The 21,604-nt window shown below is 31.5% G+C and overlaps 1 protein-coding gene across 8 annotated transcripts in view; it reads left to right on the top strand.

Annotated features, from left to right (window-relative positions):
• The window catches only part of LOC127709336 (galactocerebrosidase-like), a 34,185-nt gene extending 14,023 nt beyond the window's left edge, over positions 1-20,162 (top strand). Inside the window, exons 4-18 of one of the 8 annotated variants that reach the window (XM_052214799.1) lie at positions 1,153-1,241; positions 1,920-2,084; positions 3,370-3,408; positions 4,251-4,378; positions 5,502-5,619; positions 6,061-6,098; positions 6,459-6,583; positions 6,862-7,001; positions 7,922-8,008; positions 8,718-8,807; positions 10,345-10,486; positions 11,026-11,206; positions 15,469-15,638; positions 16,012-16,088; positions 19,134-20,162. In XM_052214799.1, coding sequence (XP_052070759.1) covers positions 1,153-1,241; positions 1,920-2,084; positions 3,370-3,408; positions 4,251-4,378; positions 5,502-5,619; positions 6,061-6,098; positions 6,459-6,583; positions 6,862-7,001; positions 7,922-8,008; positions 8,718-8,807; positions 10,345-10,486; positions 11,026-11,206; positions 15,469-15,638; positions 16,012-16,088; positions 19,134-19,328 — 1,784 coding nt within the window. In that variant the 3' untranslated portion in view covers positions 19,329-20,162. The other 7 variants (XM_052214807.1, XM_052214802.1, XM_052214803.1 and 4 more) reach the window with 7 other exon arrangements.
• The last annotated feature ends 1,442 nt before the right edge of the window (positions 20,163-21,604 follow it).

Here is a 21,604-nt window from a genome sequence, read left to right as displayed (position 1 = left end):
TACAGAACAAAAAGGTAACAGTGAAATAATGTATACAGAACAAAACAATAACACTGAACTAATGTATACAGAACAAAACAATGACAATGAACTAATGTATACTGAACAAAACGATAACACTGAACTAATGTATGCAGAACAAAACAATAACACTGAACTAATGTAAACAGAACAAAACAATGACAATGAACTAATGTATACAGAACAAAACAATGACAATGAACTAATGTATACAAAATAAAAGGATGTCACTGACCTAATGTATGCAGAATAAAACAAAACAGTTACACTAAACTAATGTATACAGAACAAAACAATAACACTGAACTAATGTATACAGAACAAAACAATGACAATGAACTAATGTATACAGAACAAAATGATAACACTGAACTAATGTATACAGAACAAAACAATAACACTGAACTACGGTAATGTATACAGAACAAAACAATAACACTGAACTAATGTATGCAGAATAGAACGATGACACTGAACTTATGTATATAGAATAAAACTATGACGCTGAACTAATGTATACAAAATAAAACTATGACACTGAACTAATGTATACAGAATAAAACAAAACAATATTAACACTAAACTAATGTATACAGAACAAAAAGGTAACAGTGAAATAATGTATACAGCAGTGAATTAATGTATGCAGAACATTTGATAACATTGAATCATGAATATGACTCATGAGTATGAAAAAAAAACTTTTATTGAGTCACATTGAGTCCGAAAGTCCTGGAATCAAAATACATAAATTTTTGTAAGCATCAAAACCATCTAAACAGAAAACCCAAAACAGTCCACGGACAAATTTGTCATAAGACAATGTAACTTTCGTATTTGATCCATTACATAATATTATACTGAAAATTTTATCAAATGTATTGCCAATGTCATGGCAATACCAGTGTTTCCAAAGTTCTCAGATTTTTATTGGACATTTGGTCCTGTTCATATTCAATCTTTAAGGACCAAGCAATTTTTTACTAGGCAATTGATAGACAAAATGATGTTCAAACTCTTATTGGGCTTTGGTCCTGTAAGGAACCACATTTCACTAGATTTAACCATATTTAATCAGACTTTTTACAATGTCAGACAAACCCTAGAATGACTGTCATAATCTTCTTACAGAAGGCAGTGAAGCGTCACATATGCACAACAGCTGGGATGAGAATTACTACAGAGGATATGAATGGTGGATGATGAAAGAAGCTAAAAAAGTAAAAACCTGTCTTAACACATATATAATGTGGATGTATTTATTATTCATGGGTACCAATTGTCATGGTTTGGATAACAATTGTTTATGAGGATATTACATTCCCTGATTCTAGGGTATACTTCCATTAAAAGTTCATTTGAAGGATACTCACACAAACATTGAAAAAAATGCAATGATTTTCTATAGTATCCCTGACTAATAAGACAAATTTAGTAAAACTTCATAGGATTTTAAAGGTAAAGCAAGTGTATATCAAATTGCTTATTTAGGCAGTAAAAGTAGAAAAAAAAAACTAAGTTAGAAGTACTATTTAAATATAACAAAAACATAATTGAAAAAAAAAAGATTTTCTTTTGTAAAAATCCTTGCATTTGTTGAATATGAATATAAAATATAAAGTTGTATGACATTAGAGGAGTGAAATTATCGGTTTTTATTTCACTAGAAAATCACATTTTATTGCAAACAATGTAATAAAAGAAAATACCTGAAAAATAACTTAGCTAAAGAAAAGACTGATCAAAATCATAAGGTATAATTATGATTCAAAGGAGCTGTCTTAAATGATGATCTGCTACTATTAAAAAATCTTGAAAAGTCTTAAAAAGATATATGTTTTTTTTAACATAAGTTCCATAGTAATACTAGTAATATATTGTCATTAATACCATTGTAGAGGAATCCAGATATATTACTGTATGGGTTACCATGGGGATGGCCAGGCTGGATAGGAAATGGAACACACAATCCCTATTATAATGTCAGTACAACAGCTGTATACATAATCAAGTGGATACAAGGGGCCAAGAAATACCATGACTTAGATATTAATTTTGTTGGGGTACTATTACTGATTGTTAAATAGTGATGTTATTATCATAATAGAATTTATTTATACATAATAGGAATGAAGGAAGACACTTTTAAATAAAGAGAACATTTAAAGAAGGAAATTCTGGATGAATATGGGATGTGTCCAGTAAACATTATTGAGACAATGACCTGACATCACAATCATGACAATCAACAAAATGAAGTTCATTTAGTTGTCAGCATATGATATGCTGTGCTGGGCAAGCATTATACTATATGTTAAATTTTCCCAAAGTCAGAGTAGACTTCATATGATATGTTAAGTAAAGTTCTCCCAAAGTTAGAGTAGACTTTATACCATATGTTAATACTTTCTCATCAAGTCAAAGATATTATAAGCAATAAGTCACCTATATTGGTTTATGAAAGGATTGTAAGGTGTACATGTCTGTCTCACAGGTTTCATCTGACCATAGCCTCATTCTAATGGTTCATTTATATATGTTCAATTTTCATAATTAGGTATTATGAGATACACTATTTTAAAGGCTAACTATATTTGGTGCATGGTATGGTTGTAAGGTGAATATTTCTGTTCATCTGGCCTTGACCTCATTGTCATCGATCATTGATAATGAAAAAATTTTATGTGATACTTGTAGTAAAGCTTTCATGTTACAGACTTTCAACATAAAGGTGAAGGTTTACGAAGGGTTAAAATTGGCCCTGATTATTTGATGTTTTTTAAATCAGGCTGAAATACTACTAATTTCACAAAGAAATAGTTGTGATATTACTATTAAAACAAAATAACTTCATTTTGGCACATCACATTAAAAATGACAAAGTATTGACTCCTTAAGTATACATTATTTGTGTTGTAACGTCAGTTTTGGTCAAATTTTCAATAATTCTTAGCAGTTTTTTGCATAATTTTCTTCAATCGCCACCCATGATCCAGAAAGTTTTAATGTCTAGGGATTCAATATCATCATTGGCCACTTTTGGTTACAGAACATTTTGGATCCTATGTTGTGGCCAAGGGGTTTCTCAAGCTTTTAGGTCCAAAAAGTCTAGCAGGCGAGTCAGTTCAGCATGTTTTTGTACTTTTTTTGTTTGTTTAATAAAACATAAGCTTTATAACATTTTTACATTGAATAAATTGGAGAACAGCAAGTAAACTGTTGTAGACAAAAGAAGTCATACTTGATGTATCTTTGAAAATGATAAACAAATAACAGAACCCCATAGTTCTACAAAATGAAAAGTAGCTCAGGAGATATAAATATTTATTTTTTACATGTTTTTTTCAGATATGGAATGAATTATCTTATAGTATTGAGTATATCAAGGTAATATATATCAAGTATATCTTATTGTATTAGTTTATTAATAAAGGATCACCTGTGATAAGTTGAATCAAAGACATATAAAACAAGAGATCGTCAACTCCATTTAAAGGCCATATAATCAGTTAAAATATCATGAGGCTCTCTTATTATTTTTCAAACTTTTGACATATTCCTCCTCTTTTTAATTTTTATGCCCCTGCAATAGGCAACTGGGGAATTGATTGTTAACTTTGACAGTCCTTCCGTCCTTTGGATTGTCCGTCCTTCCTTGCATGCCATTTTCGTTTCCACACTCTAACTTAAGTTTTCTTCATCCAACTTTTATGAAACTCGTACCAGTGCAAAGAACCACAACACACAGATAGTTTTTGGGCAGTGAGTCATTTACCCTTTTAGAGTTATGCCCCTTTTTAACTTAAAAAATTGCAAAGCTTGATCTGGGGCATTTGTGTCCTCAGACACATTCTTGTTTTATTTCTCATGTTTAGAATTTGTCTGTGTACAGATACAAATACTTTATTAAACCGACAGACATAAGTAAAGAAACAATAATGGTAATAAATAAATAAATAAAGCAGTTGTTTCCTTATTGAAAAACATTTATAACAAATCAAAGCTATAATATTCCATATTTCTTCAAATAAATCTGTTTTCTGTTTCCATAAGAAAATGAATATGTATATATATAGGATTGAAAATTTTTTTTAAAATAAAGATTTAATGGACAATGAGTCAAACATTGATATCAAGTATTGAAAATTCAGCAAAAAAATGAAAAAATACTGTAGATCCCTTGTGACAAGGTGACCTTAGTTTATATTAATGACATGTTTATTTTGTAGACTTTAAGAAGACTATTAGATCAGAATGGATTACCCAATGTTAAGATAGTTGCTGTTGATGGAGGATTTGAGATAGTTAACGATATGCTACATGATCCTGAGCTGTCTAATGCTATAGAATACATTGGGTAAGGTGTATATCTTTGAGGCTTTAAGTAAGAGATGTGATATGTTTATGACTTATGGTCTTTGATTGCACCATCAGTATCCTCCAGGCTTAGTTGAAGTTGTATGTTTGATGGTCTGGAGTGAATCTGTTGCTATTAAATACATTGGTAAAGGAAGTCTCATATCATTGATGCATTAAATTGGCATGGGGATGTGGTATACTTGATAGATTTTGGCATATTTATGTCTAACGAATACATGTGGTACGGAAGTCTTATATTTTTAATGTGTGTACCGCCTCATTGGTCTCATTGTAGAATGTTTGCCTTGAGTTTGGGAGGTGGTGGGTTTGATCACCTGCCAGGTGAACCGGACTCGAAAATTGGTATTTGCTGCTTCTTCGCTAAATACGAGGCATTTAGGAGGAAGAGCAAAGACTGGTTGGCTTAGAGTCAGAATAATATGTGAGGGCAGGGTGATTTGTTGGTCTAGTACAGAGCAGGGTTTACATTCATATCACAGTAGCATGTTCTTGTCCTGAATATGCATTTAACTTGCCACTGGACATTAAATATCTATTCATCCATCAATCCATCCATCCATCTTTGATATGTTACAGAGCTGTCCAGTAATAATGAATAGACAAGATCCTGAAAATTAAAATTGAGAATGGAAATGGGGAATGTGTCAAAAAGACGACAACCAGACCAAAGAGCAGAAAACAGCCGAAGGCCACCAATGGGTCTTCAACACAGTGAGAAAATCCCGCACCCAGAGGAGGGCTTCAGCTGGCCCCTAAACAAAAATGTGTACTAGTTCAATGAAAATGGACGACACACTAAACTCCAAAACATATAATTAAACTAAAATTAAAAAACATACAAGACTAACAAAGGCCAGAGGCTCCTGACTTGGGACAGGCCCAAAAATGCGGCGAGGTTAAACATGTTTTGTGAGATCTCAACCCTCATATATATATATATATGAGCTGTTAGTTTTGAGAATGATATTTTAGGTTATTTTGAACCATGTTTTATCTAATTATACAGGTGCAGCCATGGTTAACTCCCTAAAATCATAAAAAGGTTTTTTATAGACTCAAAACAATGCACAAAATCTATTTAAATTATTTTTTTTATTCAGTGTCCATTATCCTGGTACCCAATCAACAGTAGCAGCATACAATACAGGGAAACAGTTGTGGTCATCAGAAGACTTCAGTACATTTAATGACAATATTGGTGCTGGTTGTTGGGCTAGGGTATGCTTAATAAATTTTCTATTTTAGACCATTTTTCACCAGAAAAAGTTTTTCCATTTTGTAACTTCAGAAGATTTATAGCTTGTAAAAATCAGCTAATGCACTACCAATAGCACTTATTATATAGCTTATGTTATTCAACAGCACTTTTAACACAGGTAGTATTTTTAACAACCGCTAAAATGTTGTTTTTTTTACTTCTAATGAATTTCATAAATGAGCTTATTCTGTCTTACAGTTATAACTTCAAAGTGATTTACAAACATACAATGATAAGTATATAAACGATCATTAGTTGTCAGAGAAGAGAATACACACTCAGGTTGATAAACAAAAGGTGGCAAGTATCCTGACGGCATTAACATGTAGCCAATGTGCCAGGGTTAGAATTACAGTGATTTATTTATACACACAAGACAAACTTTTATGTATGTTTTTCAGACTCTGAATCAGAATTATGTAAATGGCTTATTTACAGGGTATGTAGGATTTCCAATTAGTTAAATGATATACATGTAAAACCTATTTAAATAGTTATGATATAAATGATAAAAAAATAATAGGGCTGTATTCTAATTCATGATTAAATAACTCTACAACTCTCATAGTGATAAACTCTAACTCATGTAAATAATTTTCTCATGAAACATTTGAAAAAGGAGAAGTTTTAGATTTTGTCACGGTTTAGAGCAAATGCTTTGAAAGCAATCATGAATTAAATTATTTTTAGATGTTTATGTTTTTCAGAACAATTACCTGGAACATGACAAATGGGTATTTTATTGTTTCAACATTATATACAAAAGTTTGATGATTTTTTGACCGTTTGTATTTTTCAGAACAATTGCCTGGAACATGATAACTGGGTATTATAATGCTTTACCATTTATCCGCCAAAGTTTGATGACAGCAAATTCACCATGGAGTGGAAACTATGTCATTAACAACCCTATATGGGTAACAGGTATTACAGGGCTTATTTTATCTGTAAAGCAGTTGGACTATACCTACACATTCAATTCATTCACACTTGACATCTAAATAAAAATAAAAGATGATTGCCAATGAAACAGAGTCCAAATGAAGTGGATTTAAGCAATGAATGTCTTCTCAAGAGTTTAATTAACAACATGTGTGTTGATTTTTTGTAGTAAAACTTAATATTTAACATCAGTTTCAATATAAATTTATTATGTATTGTAGATCTGACATAAGGAAAATAAAACTTTAAAATAATTTCAGCTCATACAACCCAATTTACAGCCCCTGGGTGGAGATATCTGAAGCATAACATGGGAGTGGGGAAATTGAAAAATGGAGGAAGTTATGTGTCACTTGTCAGTCCAGATGGGAAGAATCTCACCATTATCATGGAAACAGTGGTTTGTTTTAAGATACATTTATTAAGATAGATTTTAAGAACGCTTATTTTAGCATTGTCAATTTTGAAAAAAAAGGACCTTAGTGGTCTTGTGGTAGCAGCACTCTTGTGGTAGTGTATGAGTTGTGGGTTAGACCCAAGCCTGGTCAAACCAATAAGTTGAAAATTGATATTTGCTGCTACTCTGCTAAACAAGTGGAGTTTAGGAGCAAGAGCAAAGACTAGTTAGGCATAATTCAGAATAATATGTCCTGGTAAGGTGACCTGTCTTCTTATGGACTGTTTACTTTGAGAACTAGTAATTTGAAAATCATAAAAAAAATCTTTTCTAATGGCTGTTACATTGTTATAAACATGAAGTCATAGCTTATTACTTTCTATTTAAAATAACACATAGCTAAGAGAGTGAAAGAGCAGATTGTTACCTTTTGGAAAATCATTGTCAACCTTGGCTTCACCTTGGTTGACAACGTTTTTTCTGGGTAACAAACTGATATATTACCCTGTAAGCTATGGGTTATTTATATCATGTCTCTAAGTTTTGGCTAGTTAAAGTTTTAAAATGCTGGTATTTGAAGGTAAAATGGAAGTAGATTCTACAAAATTTTCTACGTTTTCTCTGACAGTTTTAGTTTGAAAGCAAAAATGTTCAGGTTATTAACTGTTTTAAGAACCAGAAATATCCCCTTTTTACAAAGAACATTTTGTGTTGCCTTTAAATGTTAAACAATAAGGCTTATGTCTCTTCTAAAACAGGATGTATTGGTAAAATAATACTTACAGCATTCAGCACAGTACCAAATAATTTTATTTTCAGTGTACAGATGCATCTAAAACATTTTACTTACACAATACTATACAATATTTACAATCTATGTACTGACTGACAATAATTATAGGAACATTGCTTTTTTCTTTCAGACATCTAAACATTCAGTGTGTTTTTATCACCAGCCAAACTTTAATGTTACTCTACAGAACATAACTCTACAGTTAAAAGGAAGTTTTGTAAGTAAACATTCCTCCTTCATGGAAATGTGATATGTATTAAAGTTATTTGTTTTGAACTGTTTTGTATGATGATTCCATAGTACTATTTTTGTATGAAAAAAAAAATGCTATAAAACCATTGTGAGTAGCCAAAGTAGCCAGAGTTTTTTAAATGGACCTATTCACAACTTGGGATTAGTATGGATTCAGTATCCAATATGGTTCCTACCAAGGCAGATAAATTTCATTAAAATCATGTGGGAAATATATATAAATAGCTACTTTCTAGAAGCTGTTTTACAGATTGAAATGAAATGCAAGGAAAAATAATCTAAAAAGCAGTTAATTTCACAACTCGTAAGCCCACTAAATTTAGTCTATTTTCAATAGGGAATTTTGGATTCCTACTCAATCTGAAAATTTTGTAAACGCAGTTGTCTATCTACAATTGATATCATGGATATACAACCATTTTATTACAATATAAAAATTTCTAAGTAATTCTGGTCTGAAATTTGCAATTAAAATGTAAAACCTTAAATTTCTTGCATATACAAGTCACATACAGTTATTCTATGACGAATTAGAAGGACAAAACTCTCCCAAAATATTCACAAGATTAATGGACATAATCTGTGACAAATTTCTTTTTAAATGTCAGTATCAGTTACATTGTATGATATAATAGATTTTAAAAAATATGTCTGAATTTACTTATCATTTACAGGCGAAAATAGACAAGATGGCTCTCTGGTACAGTAGACTAGGGTATGATGGAGGGCAGACTGAAATGATGCAGTATACAGGACAAGTTGATGTAGGTTAATCATCCAGGAAAATCCAGGTTTCATAAGATCTGTCTCCAGCCCCACAAATATCTTGAGCAGCTGGAATGAAATGGGTTTTTGTTGTTGTTCTTTAATAATTTAATTTTGGATTTAACACGTCTTCTGATTGGCTAAAAGTTGTTTGTCTATCAGCTCATAGATATAATTTTGTCATGTGACTATGACGTCATCAACGTTTTTCTTCATGATTTACTCCTTAAAAATGGAATTTAGAATTAAATTATAAGGAATGACTGTAATATTTTTTCTGGCTACAAAGGTTATTATTTTTGATGTTATTTCTTCATAGACAGAAAAAATATTACAGTCATTCCTTAAATGGCTTCATTATCTAAACATCTATTTATCTAATCAAATGTAGGTACTTCAGTAGACATTACATCAAGGCCCTTGTTATTTTTATCATGGTATTATAGTAGGATGTGACATTTTTTACATTATTAAATATGCGTTTTGTGATTGCAACTCCTACAACCTTTCAATAGGTTTTCATGAAACTTAAAATAAAGTGTTAGATCCTTACATGATGATGCACATATTAGTATTGCATCCTTGTCTGTTGACAAGTTCAAGAGCTAGCCATGTACATATTTTTTATACTACACAGTTTGAATTCATCAATTATAAAATGTGAAATCTACCTGTCTGTTCACAAATGAGAAGATAATTAATGTGATAGAGGAAATTCAGACAACAGAAATAGGAAACGCTATAGGTATTAATTAAATTATAACCCTTCAAGATGGTATCTGGAGTATCAATAACTTGTAGTACTCACATAGAAATTTTCATATCTGTTTATTTTATTATGATAAAGCAAAAAACATGGTCAGAATGAGGAGTTTAACATGTTTCTGATTGATGAATAGATAGTTTAACATGGCTGTCATAGCTATCAAAATGTTTTAAGGATGTAGTCAGGTGAAATTAAAGAAATCTAGAATTTTAAACTGATACTATAAATAAGAAGAGAATTAGTAAAGGAACAAAAAAACCAAAAAATATTGATAGGTTATGGAAGACCTTTTCGAGATATTTGATTTTTAAAAAATGTCGGGAAAGGGCTGGCTCTGACTTTTACCTTATATTTAGCATTGGCATTATTTGGGTCTCAAATCGTAAGAAAAAAATCTAGAAACTGCTTAAATTTTGGTAATGACCTTTTATGAGCTATTGAAGTCTTCTATGAAAAGAAAAGTAGGTGACATGGGGCAAATATTTTACCCTGTATCGTAGGAAAAAACCCAAGGAGTCCGAACATCTGACATAAATTCCTAAACCTGATATGACTACGTCCTTAATCAGATATATTTTGGGTAAACAAAAAGTTGAAAATGGGTATATTTGTTGTGCATTATGACAATTGTAACTTATTATTGATTTACTCATATTGTATTTACCTTTTCAATGCTAAAGTCATGTTTATTTATCTGTATATTTTTATCTCTTAAACTTAACAAGCTTGATAATTTTATCAGATTATTTGTCATCAAATTTTCTTTTCAGGTAAAAGATGGTAAAATTAATCTAAATCCTTACCCAGACATGGTGATCACTCTTACTACACTGACCACTGGTCAGAAAGGCAGTCATCCGGAACCACCACCAGATAAACCTTTCCCATTCCCATATACAGAAAATTTTGAAGGTAAGATTTTGGTGGAAATGGTTTTTTTTAGGTATTTTATCTCACCTGGCTGAAAGCGAAGTGATTTATTGAATCAGGTGGAATTTCACTGGAGAGTTATACTCATTTAAACAACAAAAGTTATTACTTTAGTGGAAAGCAAATTCAAAAGTTTACAGATAAAATTCTGTTGAAAATTATATTCTGATTTCATTTTTTTTTTTAAAAGATTTAAAGTTAAACCAAACTATGTTCCTTTGATAGTCTTTTTAAAACAAGCAATGTCTATCTGCTGCTGATTGCAAATTTAAAATGGCCAGTAGAGGTTGGTACACTTTTCAGATATGAAGGGAAAGATTTACATGGGAGCAACTCAAACTTCAAGAAGCCATTAATAAATATTTGTATCCTGCTTTATGGATTATCAGGGCATATAGTTATTTGTTTTGTTTAGTACCTTCAACCATAATCAGCAGTCACTGACTATTCTGTTAGCAGGACACATACATTAGACTTTCCTGTCAAAATTCACAACTTCTCCAAAATAATTATGATTTCAGAATACAATGACACAGAACAGCCAAAGTATATGGCTCAGCAGTTAGGATGCTTTGAAGTGCACAAATCTACTGATAGTAGCCATGGCAATGTATTACGACAGATGGTTCTTGAGCAGCCAGTTTACTGGAATGCTGCAGACAGATTAAAACGTACAGCTAACTTAATTGGGGATTATTCTTGGTAGGTATAAAACTGATCTCCCTGTCACCATGGCTACATTTATTACTGATGGTAGTATATGTCTAGCCTGTGGTTAAAGTTGCAGAATGTCAGACATGCTAATCAGGTGGTAGGGATGGCATAAACTATTGGTGTAAAGCTTTATATTTCAAAAGGAATAAGTCCTGGATACTTAATATCTTGAATGCAGATGCCTTATGTTCAGATGTTTCCATCTTGCATTGTCTTTGAACTCTTTTTCATGGTTTAACAAGTGCTTGAAAAAAAGTGGTATGGATTTTTAAATAACATGATTTTCTCACTTGTTATGAGTGATAAAACAACTGTATTTGGTATATTGAATCATTGCAAGGTCTACATGTCAGTCAGATTGGTTAATCTAACCTTTACCTCACTTCATGGATTAGTGGTCAAGGTTAAGTTTAAGTGGTCTCATCTTCAACTCTGATACTAAAGCAATGAATCAGGTATATTTGTTTTATGGATTATTTTGTAAGGCTTCTGGCAGGGTTCATCTGACCTTAAAAATCATTTTCATGGTTTATTGGTCAATGTTAAGTTATCATGGTTTAGTCTGTTTCTTAGATAGATTAAGCAATAGGCCAAGTATAGTTGGAGTTGGCCTATTGTACAGGATTATTGATATAATGTTAAGTTAATGTGAAACCTTTAGTTAAACCTTTATCTTTAAAAATTTCAACATAGTATTAAATCATGATCAGTAGGTGCTAGAACAAGAGAAATAGATAGACAAAATGTTCTATGTTCAATGCTATGTAACTGTTCTATATGGAAGATGTAACAGTGTCTGTAGATGCTAAGACAGGGGAGATAACTTGACAAATATTCTGTGTATAATTGTATGATATTTTTAGTCCCCTACCGTCGAAGTCAAGGATGACTTTAGGTTTGCACTCCGTCCGTCTGTCTGTGCATCCGTCAGTCCGGCAAATTAGTTTTCCACACTTTATTTCTTCGTGCTTGAAGATATTGATTTGATATTTGGTATATGGTTTTATCATGACAAGTTACAGATCAAGTTCGAATTTTGTTCCGGTCTGATGATTTTGAGCAGAGTTATGGTCCTTGAACTTAGAAAATTCACTCAAATAATCAGTTTTCCTCACTTTTTTTGTCATGCTTGATGATATTGATTTGATAATTGGTATATAGTTTTATCATGACAAGTTACAGATCAAATTGAAATATCTATAGGGAAGATTTAACAGTATCAGTAGATGCTAAGACCAGGGAGATTATTGATATAATTTTATAGGGAAGATGTAACTGTGTCAGTAGATGCTTAAACAAGGGAGATAATTTGTTAAATTGTATGATATAATTTTATAGGGAAGATGTAACAGTGTCAGTAGATGCTAAGACATGGGAGATAATTTGTTAAATTGTATGATATAATTTTATAAGGAAGATGTAACTGTGTTAGTAGATGCTAAGACATGGGAGATAATTTGTTAAATTGTATGATATAATTTTATAGGGAAGATATAACTGTGTTAGTAGATGCTAAGACATGGGAGATAATTTGTTAAATTGTATGATATAATTTTATAGGGAAGATGTAACAGTGTCAGTAGATTCTAAAGCAGGGATGATAATTTGTTAAATTGTATAATATAACTTTATAGGGAAGACGTAACAGTGTCAGTAGATGCTAAGACATGGGAGATAATTTGACAAATGTTTTGTGTTTAACTGAATGATAAAATTCTATAGGAAAGATATAACAGTATCAGTAGATGCTAAGACCAGGGAGATTATTGATATAATTTTATAGGGAAGATGTAACTGTGTCAGTAGATGCTTAAACAAGGGAGATAATCTGTTAAATTGTATGATATAATTTTATAGGGAAGATGTAACAGTGTCAGTAGATGCTAAATAGGGGAGATAATTTGTTAAATTGTATGATATAATTTTATAAGGAAGATGTAACTGTGTTAGTAGATGCTAAGACAAGGGAGATAATTTGTTAAATTGTATGATATAATTTTATAGGGAAGATGTAACAGTGTCAGTAGATTCTAAAGCAGGGATGATAATTTGTTAAATTGTATAATATAACTTTATAGGGAAGATGTAACAGTGTCAGTAGATGCTAAGACATGGGAGATAATTTGACAAATGTTCTGTGTTTAACTGAATGATAAAATTCTATAGGGAAGATATAACAGTATCAGAAGATGCTAAGACCAGGGAGATTATTGATATAATTTTATAGGGAAGATGTAACTGTGTCAGTAGATGCTTAAACAAGGGAGATAATTTGTTAAATTGTATGATATAATTTTATAGGGTAGATGTAACAGTGTCAGTAGATGCTAAGACATGGGAGATAATTTGTTAAATTGTATGATATAATTTTATAGGGAAGATATAACTGTGTTAGTAGATGCTAAGACATGGGAGATAATTTGTTAAATTGTATGATATAATTTTATAGGGAAGATGTAACAGTGTCAGTAGATTCTAAAGCAGGGATGATAATTTGTTAAATTGTATAATATAACTTTATAGGGAAGATGTAACAGTGTCAGTAGATGCTAAGACATGGGAGATAATTTGACAAATGTTTTGTGTTTAACTGAATGATAAAATTCTATAGGGAAGATATAACAGTATCAGTAGATGCTAAGACCAGGGAGATTATTGATATAATTTTATAGGGAAGATGTAACTCTGTCAGTAGATGCTTAAACAAGGGAGATAATTTGTTAAATTGTATGATATAATTTTATGGGGTAGATGTAACAGTGTCAGTAGATGCTAAATAGGGGAGATAATTTGTTAAATTGTATGATATAATTTTATAAGGAAGATGTAACTGTGTTAGTAGATGCTAAGACAAGGGAGATAATTTGTTAAATTGTATGATATAATTTTATAGGGAAGATGTAACAGTGTCAGTAGATGCTAAAGAGGGGAGATAATTTGTTAAATTGTATGATATAATTTTATAAGGAAGATGTAACTGTGTTAGTAGATACTTAGACAAGGGAGATAATTTGTTAAATTGTATGATATAATTTTATAGGGAAGATGTAACAGTGTCAGTAGATTCTAAAGCAGGGATGATAATTTGTTAAATTGTATAATATAACTTTATAGGGAAGATGTAACAGTGTCAGTAGATGCTAAGACATGGGAGATAATTTGACACATGTTCTGTGTTTAACTGAATGATAAAATTCTATAGGGAAGATATAACAGTATCAGTAGATGCTAAGACTAGGGAGATTATTGATATAATTTTATAGGGAAGATGTAACTTTGTCAGTAGATGCTTAAACAAGGAAGATAATTTGTTAAATTGTATGATATAATTTTATAGGGTAGATGTAACAGTGTCAGTAGATGCTGAATAGGGGAGATAATTTGTTAAATTGTATGATATAATTTTATAAGGAAGATGTAACTGTGTTAGTAGATGCTAAGACAAGGGAGATAATTTGTTAAATTGTATGATATAATTTTATAGGGAAGATGTAACAGTGTCAGTAGATGCTAAATAGGGGAGATAATTTGTTAAATTGTATGATATAATTTTATAAGGAAGATGTAACTGTGTTAGTAGATGCTAAGACAAGGGAGATAATTTGTTAAATTGTATGATATAATTTTATAGGGAAGATATAACAGTGTCAGTAGATGCTAAGACTTGACAAATGTTATTTGTTTAACTGTATGATATAATTCTATAAGGAAGATATAAATGTTTCAATATACAATTGTTGACTTTTGATGAGGTTGATACAATGATTTATCAACACCCCAGAGGTTGATAAATCATTGTATTAACTGAAATCAAAGTCAACAATTGCTTTATTATATGACTTTTTTCTTTTCCAATTTTCTAGAATTTGCTCAAGATACTTTCAAAACTGGTCCCTGTTTTTATAATGAATATATCATCTGCTTAAGCAGTTGCTAATTTTCATAAGCTGAAATATTCAATAAAATTTACTAAAAAAATACACAGAAAACAAGAAGAAAAAGAAAAAAAAAAACAGGAACTTACATGACATCATAAACCTACGTCATTGACGTTGCATTGGAATATCTATATTTAGGTACAGGGACTCTGTTCCAAATCTTATATTAACCTCTCATGATTTTTGCCGCAGTGAAGAGAAAACAGAAAATTTATAGTCATATAATAAAAGATGCTAAGACAGGGGAGATCACTTGACAAATGACAAATTTGACAATTATTTCATGTTTAACTGTATGATTTAATTCTATAGGGAAGATATAACAGTGTCGGTAGATGCTAAGACAGGGGAGATTAATGGCACAACTGGAGTATTCCTTGCAGCCAGGGTGGATAGAGGTGGTGTGAAAACAGGAGGGGCTTTAGGGGTATTCTTCTACTTGTATCCTTCCTTACAAATGTACAAGTTGACCTCTGACATTGGTAAGTGCATACTAAGTCTTTGTATAAATAACATTCTCTTCATAAAAAAAAATTATTGTTGCATGTTTTTATATGATCTACTGTGAAGGATATATTATAATTCATTTGTAGCCATTTTTTAAAACAAAAGTTAAAAGGAAAATCTTGTCATGAAAGATTCAGTATAAATTACTTTCAATTCATATGATTTTTAGATGGAAATTAAAAATCTTGTTAACCTCTATTCAACGATAAGACTAATATATAATGCATCCAATAATTCTGTGAAGACAAGAAAACTGTACACACAAAAAGATACCTTAATCTTATGCTGTCTATGAGGTTTTCATTTGTTAAGATCATATATCTGAGATACATGTATTTGTAATTTCAGGTGGTAAATCAGTGTTGAAGTCTGGAGTAGCACAAATAGCCAACAAGGGTTGGAATACATTAAAATTAATACTACAGGTACGATAAAAAAATAGGAGGTGTAAGATACCAAGGGTACAGTCAAAACTAGATAAAAAAGAGGTGTAAGATACCAAGGATACAGTCAAAACTAGATAAAACAAGAGGTGTAAGATACCAAGGGTACAGTCAAAACTAGATAAAAAAAGAGGTGTAAGATACCAAGGGTACAGTCAAAACTAGATAAAACAAGAGGTGTAAGATACCAAGGGTACAGTCAAAACTAGATAAAAAAAGAGGTGTAAGATACCAAGGGTACAGTCAAAACAAGATAAAATAAGAGGTGTAAGATACCAAGGGTACAGTCAAAACTAGATAAAAAAAAGAGGTGTAAGATACCAAGGATACAGTCAAATTTAGATAAAACAAGAGGTGAAAGATACCAAGGGTACAGTCAAAACAAGATAAAATAAGAGGTGTAAGATACCAAGGGTACAGTCAAAACTAGATAAAAAAAGAGGTGAAAGATACCAAGGGTACAGTCAAAACTAGTTAAAAAAAGAGGTGAAAGATACCAAGGGTACAGTCAAAACTAGTTAAAAAAAGAGGTGAAAGATACCAAGGGTACAGTCAAAACTAGATAAAAAAAGAGGTGTAAGATACCAAGGGTACAGTCAAAACTAGATAAAAAAAGAGGTGTAAGATACCAAGGGTACAGTCAAAATAAACTAACAATGTCATGGCAAAAAACGAAAGATGAAGAAGAAACAAATAAATTCACAAAACACTCCATAGAAAACTAAAAACTGAACAGTACATACCCAACCAAAAAAAATGGTTGATCTAAAAGTGCTCTGGATGGGTAAGCAGATCCTGCTCCACTAGAGGCACCTGTCATGTTGCTCATGGTAAGTAAAAATTTGGTGCTTAGTCTCATTTTGTGTTGTCACAATCTTGGAAAAGAGGACAGGATCATGGTTACGACAATTGGAACATGATGTTGTCATCTGTGACACAAATATCCCATAGAAGTTAACCAACTCGAGACTGCATCCATAAGACTTTTCCAATTGAAAATCTCTGAATTCTGAATGCTGAGTGAAGATGTTTCCATGAAATAATAAACTTGCTTCAACCCTTCTTGATACAACACCAAAATTATGATTATAGGATTAAACAGGATTTTACACGATTTTAGACCAAATAAAATTGAGAATGGAAATGGGGAATGTGTCAAAGAGACAACAACCCGACCATAGAACAGACAACAGCAGAAGGTCACCAACAGGTCTTCAATGCAGGGAGAAATTCCCGCACCCGGAGGTGTCCTTCAGCTGGCCCGTAAACAAATATATATACTAGTTCAGTGATAATGAACGCCATACTAAACTCCAAATTGTACACAAGAAACTAAAATTAAAAATAATACAAGACTAACAAAGGCTAGAGGCTCCTGACTTGGGACAGGCGCAAAAATGCGGCGGGGTTAAACATGTTTATGAGATCTCAACCCTCCCCTATACCTCTAGCCAATGTAGAAAAGTAAACGCATAACAATACGCACATTAAAATTCAGTTCAAGAGAAGTCCGAGTCTGATGTCAGGAGATGTAACCAAAGAAAATAAACAAAATGACAATAATACATAAATAACAACAGACTACTAGCAGTTAACTGACATGCCAGCTCCAGACTTCAATTAAACTGATTGAAAGATTATGTCTTCATCATATGAATATCAGGCACAATCCTTCCCGTTAGGGGTTTAGTATCATACCATCATAACATATACGAGAAGAACATAACCCGTGTCATGCCAACAACTGGTTTTTAAATAAATGTGTTTAGTGCCGATGCAAAGACCCTATAAGTGAATCAATATTAACGCCAAAATATGCAATCTTTAATGACCTGACAACAGTATCGTAACTATATCCCTTCTTAATAAGTCTATTTAAAGGTTTTGTTAGCTTTAAAGGTGAATACTGACATTTTTGTGCTTTATAAAGAATATTTCCATAAAAAATTGGATGTGAAATACCTGAACGTATAAGAAGTCTGCATGTTGAGTTATATTTACGAATGATGTCCTTATACCGATGATAAAATTTAGTAAATGTTTTGACTAGTTTGTGATATCGAAAACCCTGGTGTAATAATTTTTCAGTAATACATAAATTTCTCTCGTTAAAATCTAAAACATTGTTACATACACGAGCGAATCGTACAAGTTGAGATATATAAACACCGTAAGATGGTGACAAGGGAACGTCACCATCTAAAAATGGATAATTAACGATAGGAAATGAAAAATCATCTCTTTTATCATATATTTTAGTATTAAGCTTTCCGTTAATGATATAGATATCAAGATCGAGGAAAGGGCAGTGGTCATTATTAGTATTAGATTTATTTAAAGTAAGTTCAACAGGATAAATTTCTTTAGTATACATACTGAAGTCGTCATTATTGAGAGCCAAAATATCATCCAAATATCTAAAAGTATTATTAAATTTGTGTATCAGATGTTGTTTCGATGGGTCTTTGCTGATTTTTGTCATAAATTGTAACTCATAGCAATACAAAAAAAGGTCCGCAATAAGTGGTGCACAGTTAGTCCCCATTGGAATTCCAATAACCTGACGATATACGGAATCTCCAAAGCGAACAAAAATGTTATCTAGTACAAATTCAAGGGCATATATAGTATCAAAGCATGTCCAATTGACATAGTTTTTTGTTTATTGCTACTAAAAAATGACCTAAAAGAGTTTGAACATATATATTCACATTCTGACCAAGCATTTATTCACTTTATGAGACAGTTGAATAAATTCAAACCTTACTTAACTCTTTCTGATGGGACTGTCAGGGCACTCAAATCAAAATATTTGGAAAGCCAAATTAATAATGACCTTGAAGAGCATTGAAAACCTAATCTTAAAAAAAGTTGTGCCAAATCTGACTTTCACTATCTATACTTGGGGAGAATGAAGACATGAATGTATATCTTCATAAAATATCTAAATTGTTCTGTGACAACTTGACAGTGATTTATTTTCTCATTGAGTAGTGACCTTTGAACCATCTTCTTTGTATATTTCAGGGATATCAGGTTGAAGGATATCTGAATGGACAATATTTATTTGAATCTGACATACAGAATGTACCGTTGACAGGATTTGTTGGTTTTGGTACCTCTGATTATGGTTATGCTGAATATGATAATCTGGCTATATATAACTCGGAAAAAGTTACACCACATAATGATCCAGATATATTGTACTTTATACCAAGATAGTAAACTAAACAATAATTTTATAACCGTAGTAGCAAAATTTTATCAAGACTTTTTATGCAACTACAGAAACTATTACATTTTATTGTTTTGAGAAATGTTGCTATAGTTATCTGATTGATGAGATTTTTATTGTGCCATATTAACTTGCTAAATAACCTTGCCAAAAAGGTCATCCTTAACCAGGTTTTAAAGTGCTTATTAATACGGTGAAGTAAGGGCAGGCGGACAGTTTCAGTACATTTACTTTAGGAACCATTCAACCAATGCTTTTCAAAATTAAGTATGTTGTTACTGCTGGTTATGTTCAATATTGAGGTCAAGTTCAATATTGAGGTCAAGTTCAATATTGACAATTTTCACCTTTACCATTCAGGAGTTATGCTCCTTGTTAGATATGAAAATAGGCACAAAACATGACAGGTCAATCAAGTCTGAAAGAACCAACAGCCAATATGATAGGCAGTATAATTCAGAGATTTACAAGCTAAGGCAAGTTGACATTACAACTATTGTCATATTTGATTGCGTAGATCTGTTTATAATGTTGAGATTATGTTTACGCAGTTGTTATGAGATTTTTGAAAGTTTATATATTACTTTTTTATAATATTTATACTTGTTTTACTGAACATTCCTTGATAAACATACCATTGTTAATTATTGTGATTATAAACCTTTATATGAACACTAGGTTTACATTTTAGACTTAATTATCTCAAGTGGATAAATAATTTAAACAACAGCAGGGTGTGTTAGAATCTCTATCGATTCCAAAATTTGTTATCCTCTTTTGTTCAAACATGTGAACTTTTTTAATAAATGTTTTTTTTTTAACATTGTTGTTTCATAAATTGATGTTGCTCAATATTTAGTTTTCTGTGTTGTTTATTATGGGTACTCTGGCTTTACTCCATCAATAAAAACTGGCTGCCATGATAAAGCCAATGTTGCTGAAAGTGGCATTAAACACCAATAAACAAATCTTTGATAACTTGTATCTACATGCCAGATTTTATTGACCTAGTTTATAGCAATTGTTTGATACATATGACACTTGAAGGAAGGTTGATAATAAATCTGAAATGATATTTACCAACAGTTTAATATGTTGAGGTATCTAGGCTGATATACAGCATATCAAAAATACCTCAATAATGTTGGATTTCAGTGATTTGGGTACAATTTTTGTCATATCTTGTCATAATAGATGCCGGACTCTTTATAGGAGACAAGATCAATATGGGTCTGGACTTGCATTGCTGCATGCAATTGATTGAGATAATATGTATACTGGAGCATGATTGATCATTTCCTTTTCATTGATTCCAAGAAAACTAGGATGAAAATTCCTCATACAATGAATTTTGTAAAATTTCAAACCATTGGCAGACAGGAAGTGGCTACACAGAAGATGTAAAAATTGCTTACTCACTACAACTCAGCATTATCAAGCTGCAGACCAAATATTAAATCATTCCCTTGCATAGAAGCCAAGAAAAGTTAGACCAAAAATTTTCCTTGTACAATGAGTGTTGTAAAATTTTAATTTATCTGCAACAGGAATTGGATACATGGCAGATGTAAAAATTGCTTACTTACTACAACTCAACATTATAAACCTTCAGAACAAATATAAAATCATTCAAGTAGTAGTTTTTGCAATAGTTTTTATGCAATTGACATCTGCATCAAACAAGTACATTTGTACATCATTTGTTTATGAATCCAATGAGTCTACAGGTACTAGACATCTGCATCAAACAAGTACATCTGTACATCATTTGTTTATGAATCCAATGAGTCTGCAGGTACTAGACATCTGCATCAAACAAGTACATCTGTACATCATTTGTTTATGAATCCAATGAGTCTGCAGGTACTAGACATCTGCATCAAACAAGTACATCTGTACATCATTTGTTTATGAATCCAATGAGTCTGCAGGTACTAGACATCTGCATCAAACAAGTACATCTGTACATCATTTGTTTCTGAATACACTGAGTCTGCAGGTACTAGACATCTGCATCAAACAAGTACATTTGTATATCATTTGATTCTAATTCTAATGAGACCCAATGAGTCTGGTATTTGACATCTACATCAAACAAGTACATTTGTATATCATTTGTTTCTGAATACAATGAGACCCAATGAGTCTGGTACTTGACATCTGCATCAAACAAGTACATTTGTATATCATTTGTTTCTGAATACAATGAGACCCAATGAGTCTAGTACAATTTGGAAAACTTTTTAAGGGCATACGATACAGT

This window comes from Mytilus californianus, unplaced genomic scaffold, assembly GCF_021869535.1.
Source record: "Mytilus californianus isolate M0D057914Y unplaced genomic scaffold, xbMytCali1.0.p SCAF_7, whole genome shotgun sequence".
Taxonomy (NCBI): domain Eukaryota; kingdom Metazoa; phylum Mollusca; class Bivalvia; order Mytilida; family Mytilidae; genus Mytilus; species Mytilus californianus.
The sequence above is the reverse complement of the archived record's forward strand: the minus strand, read 5'-3'. Positions and strand labels throughout refer to the sequence as shown.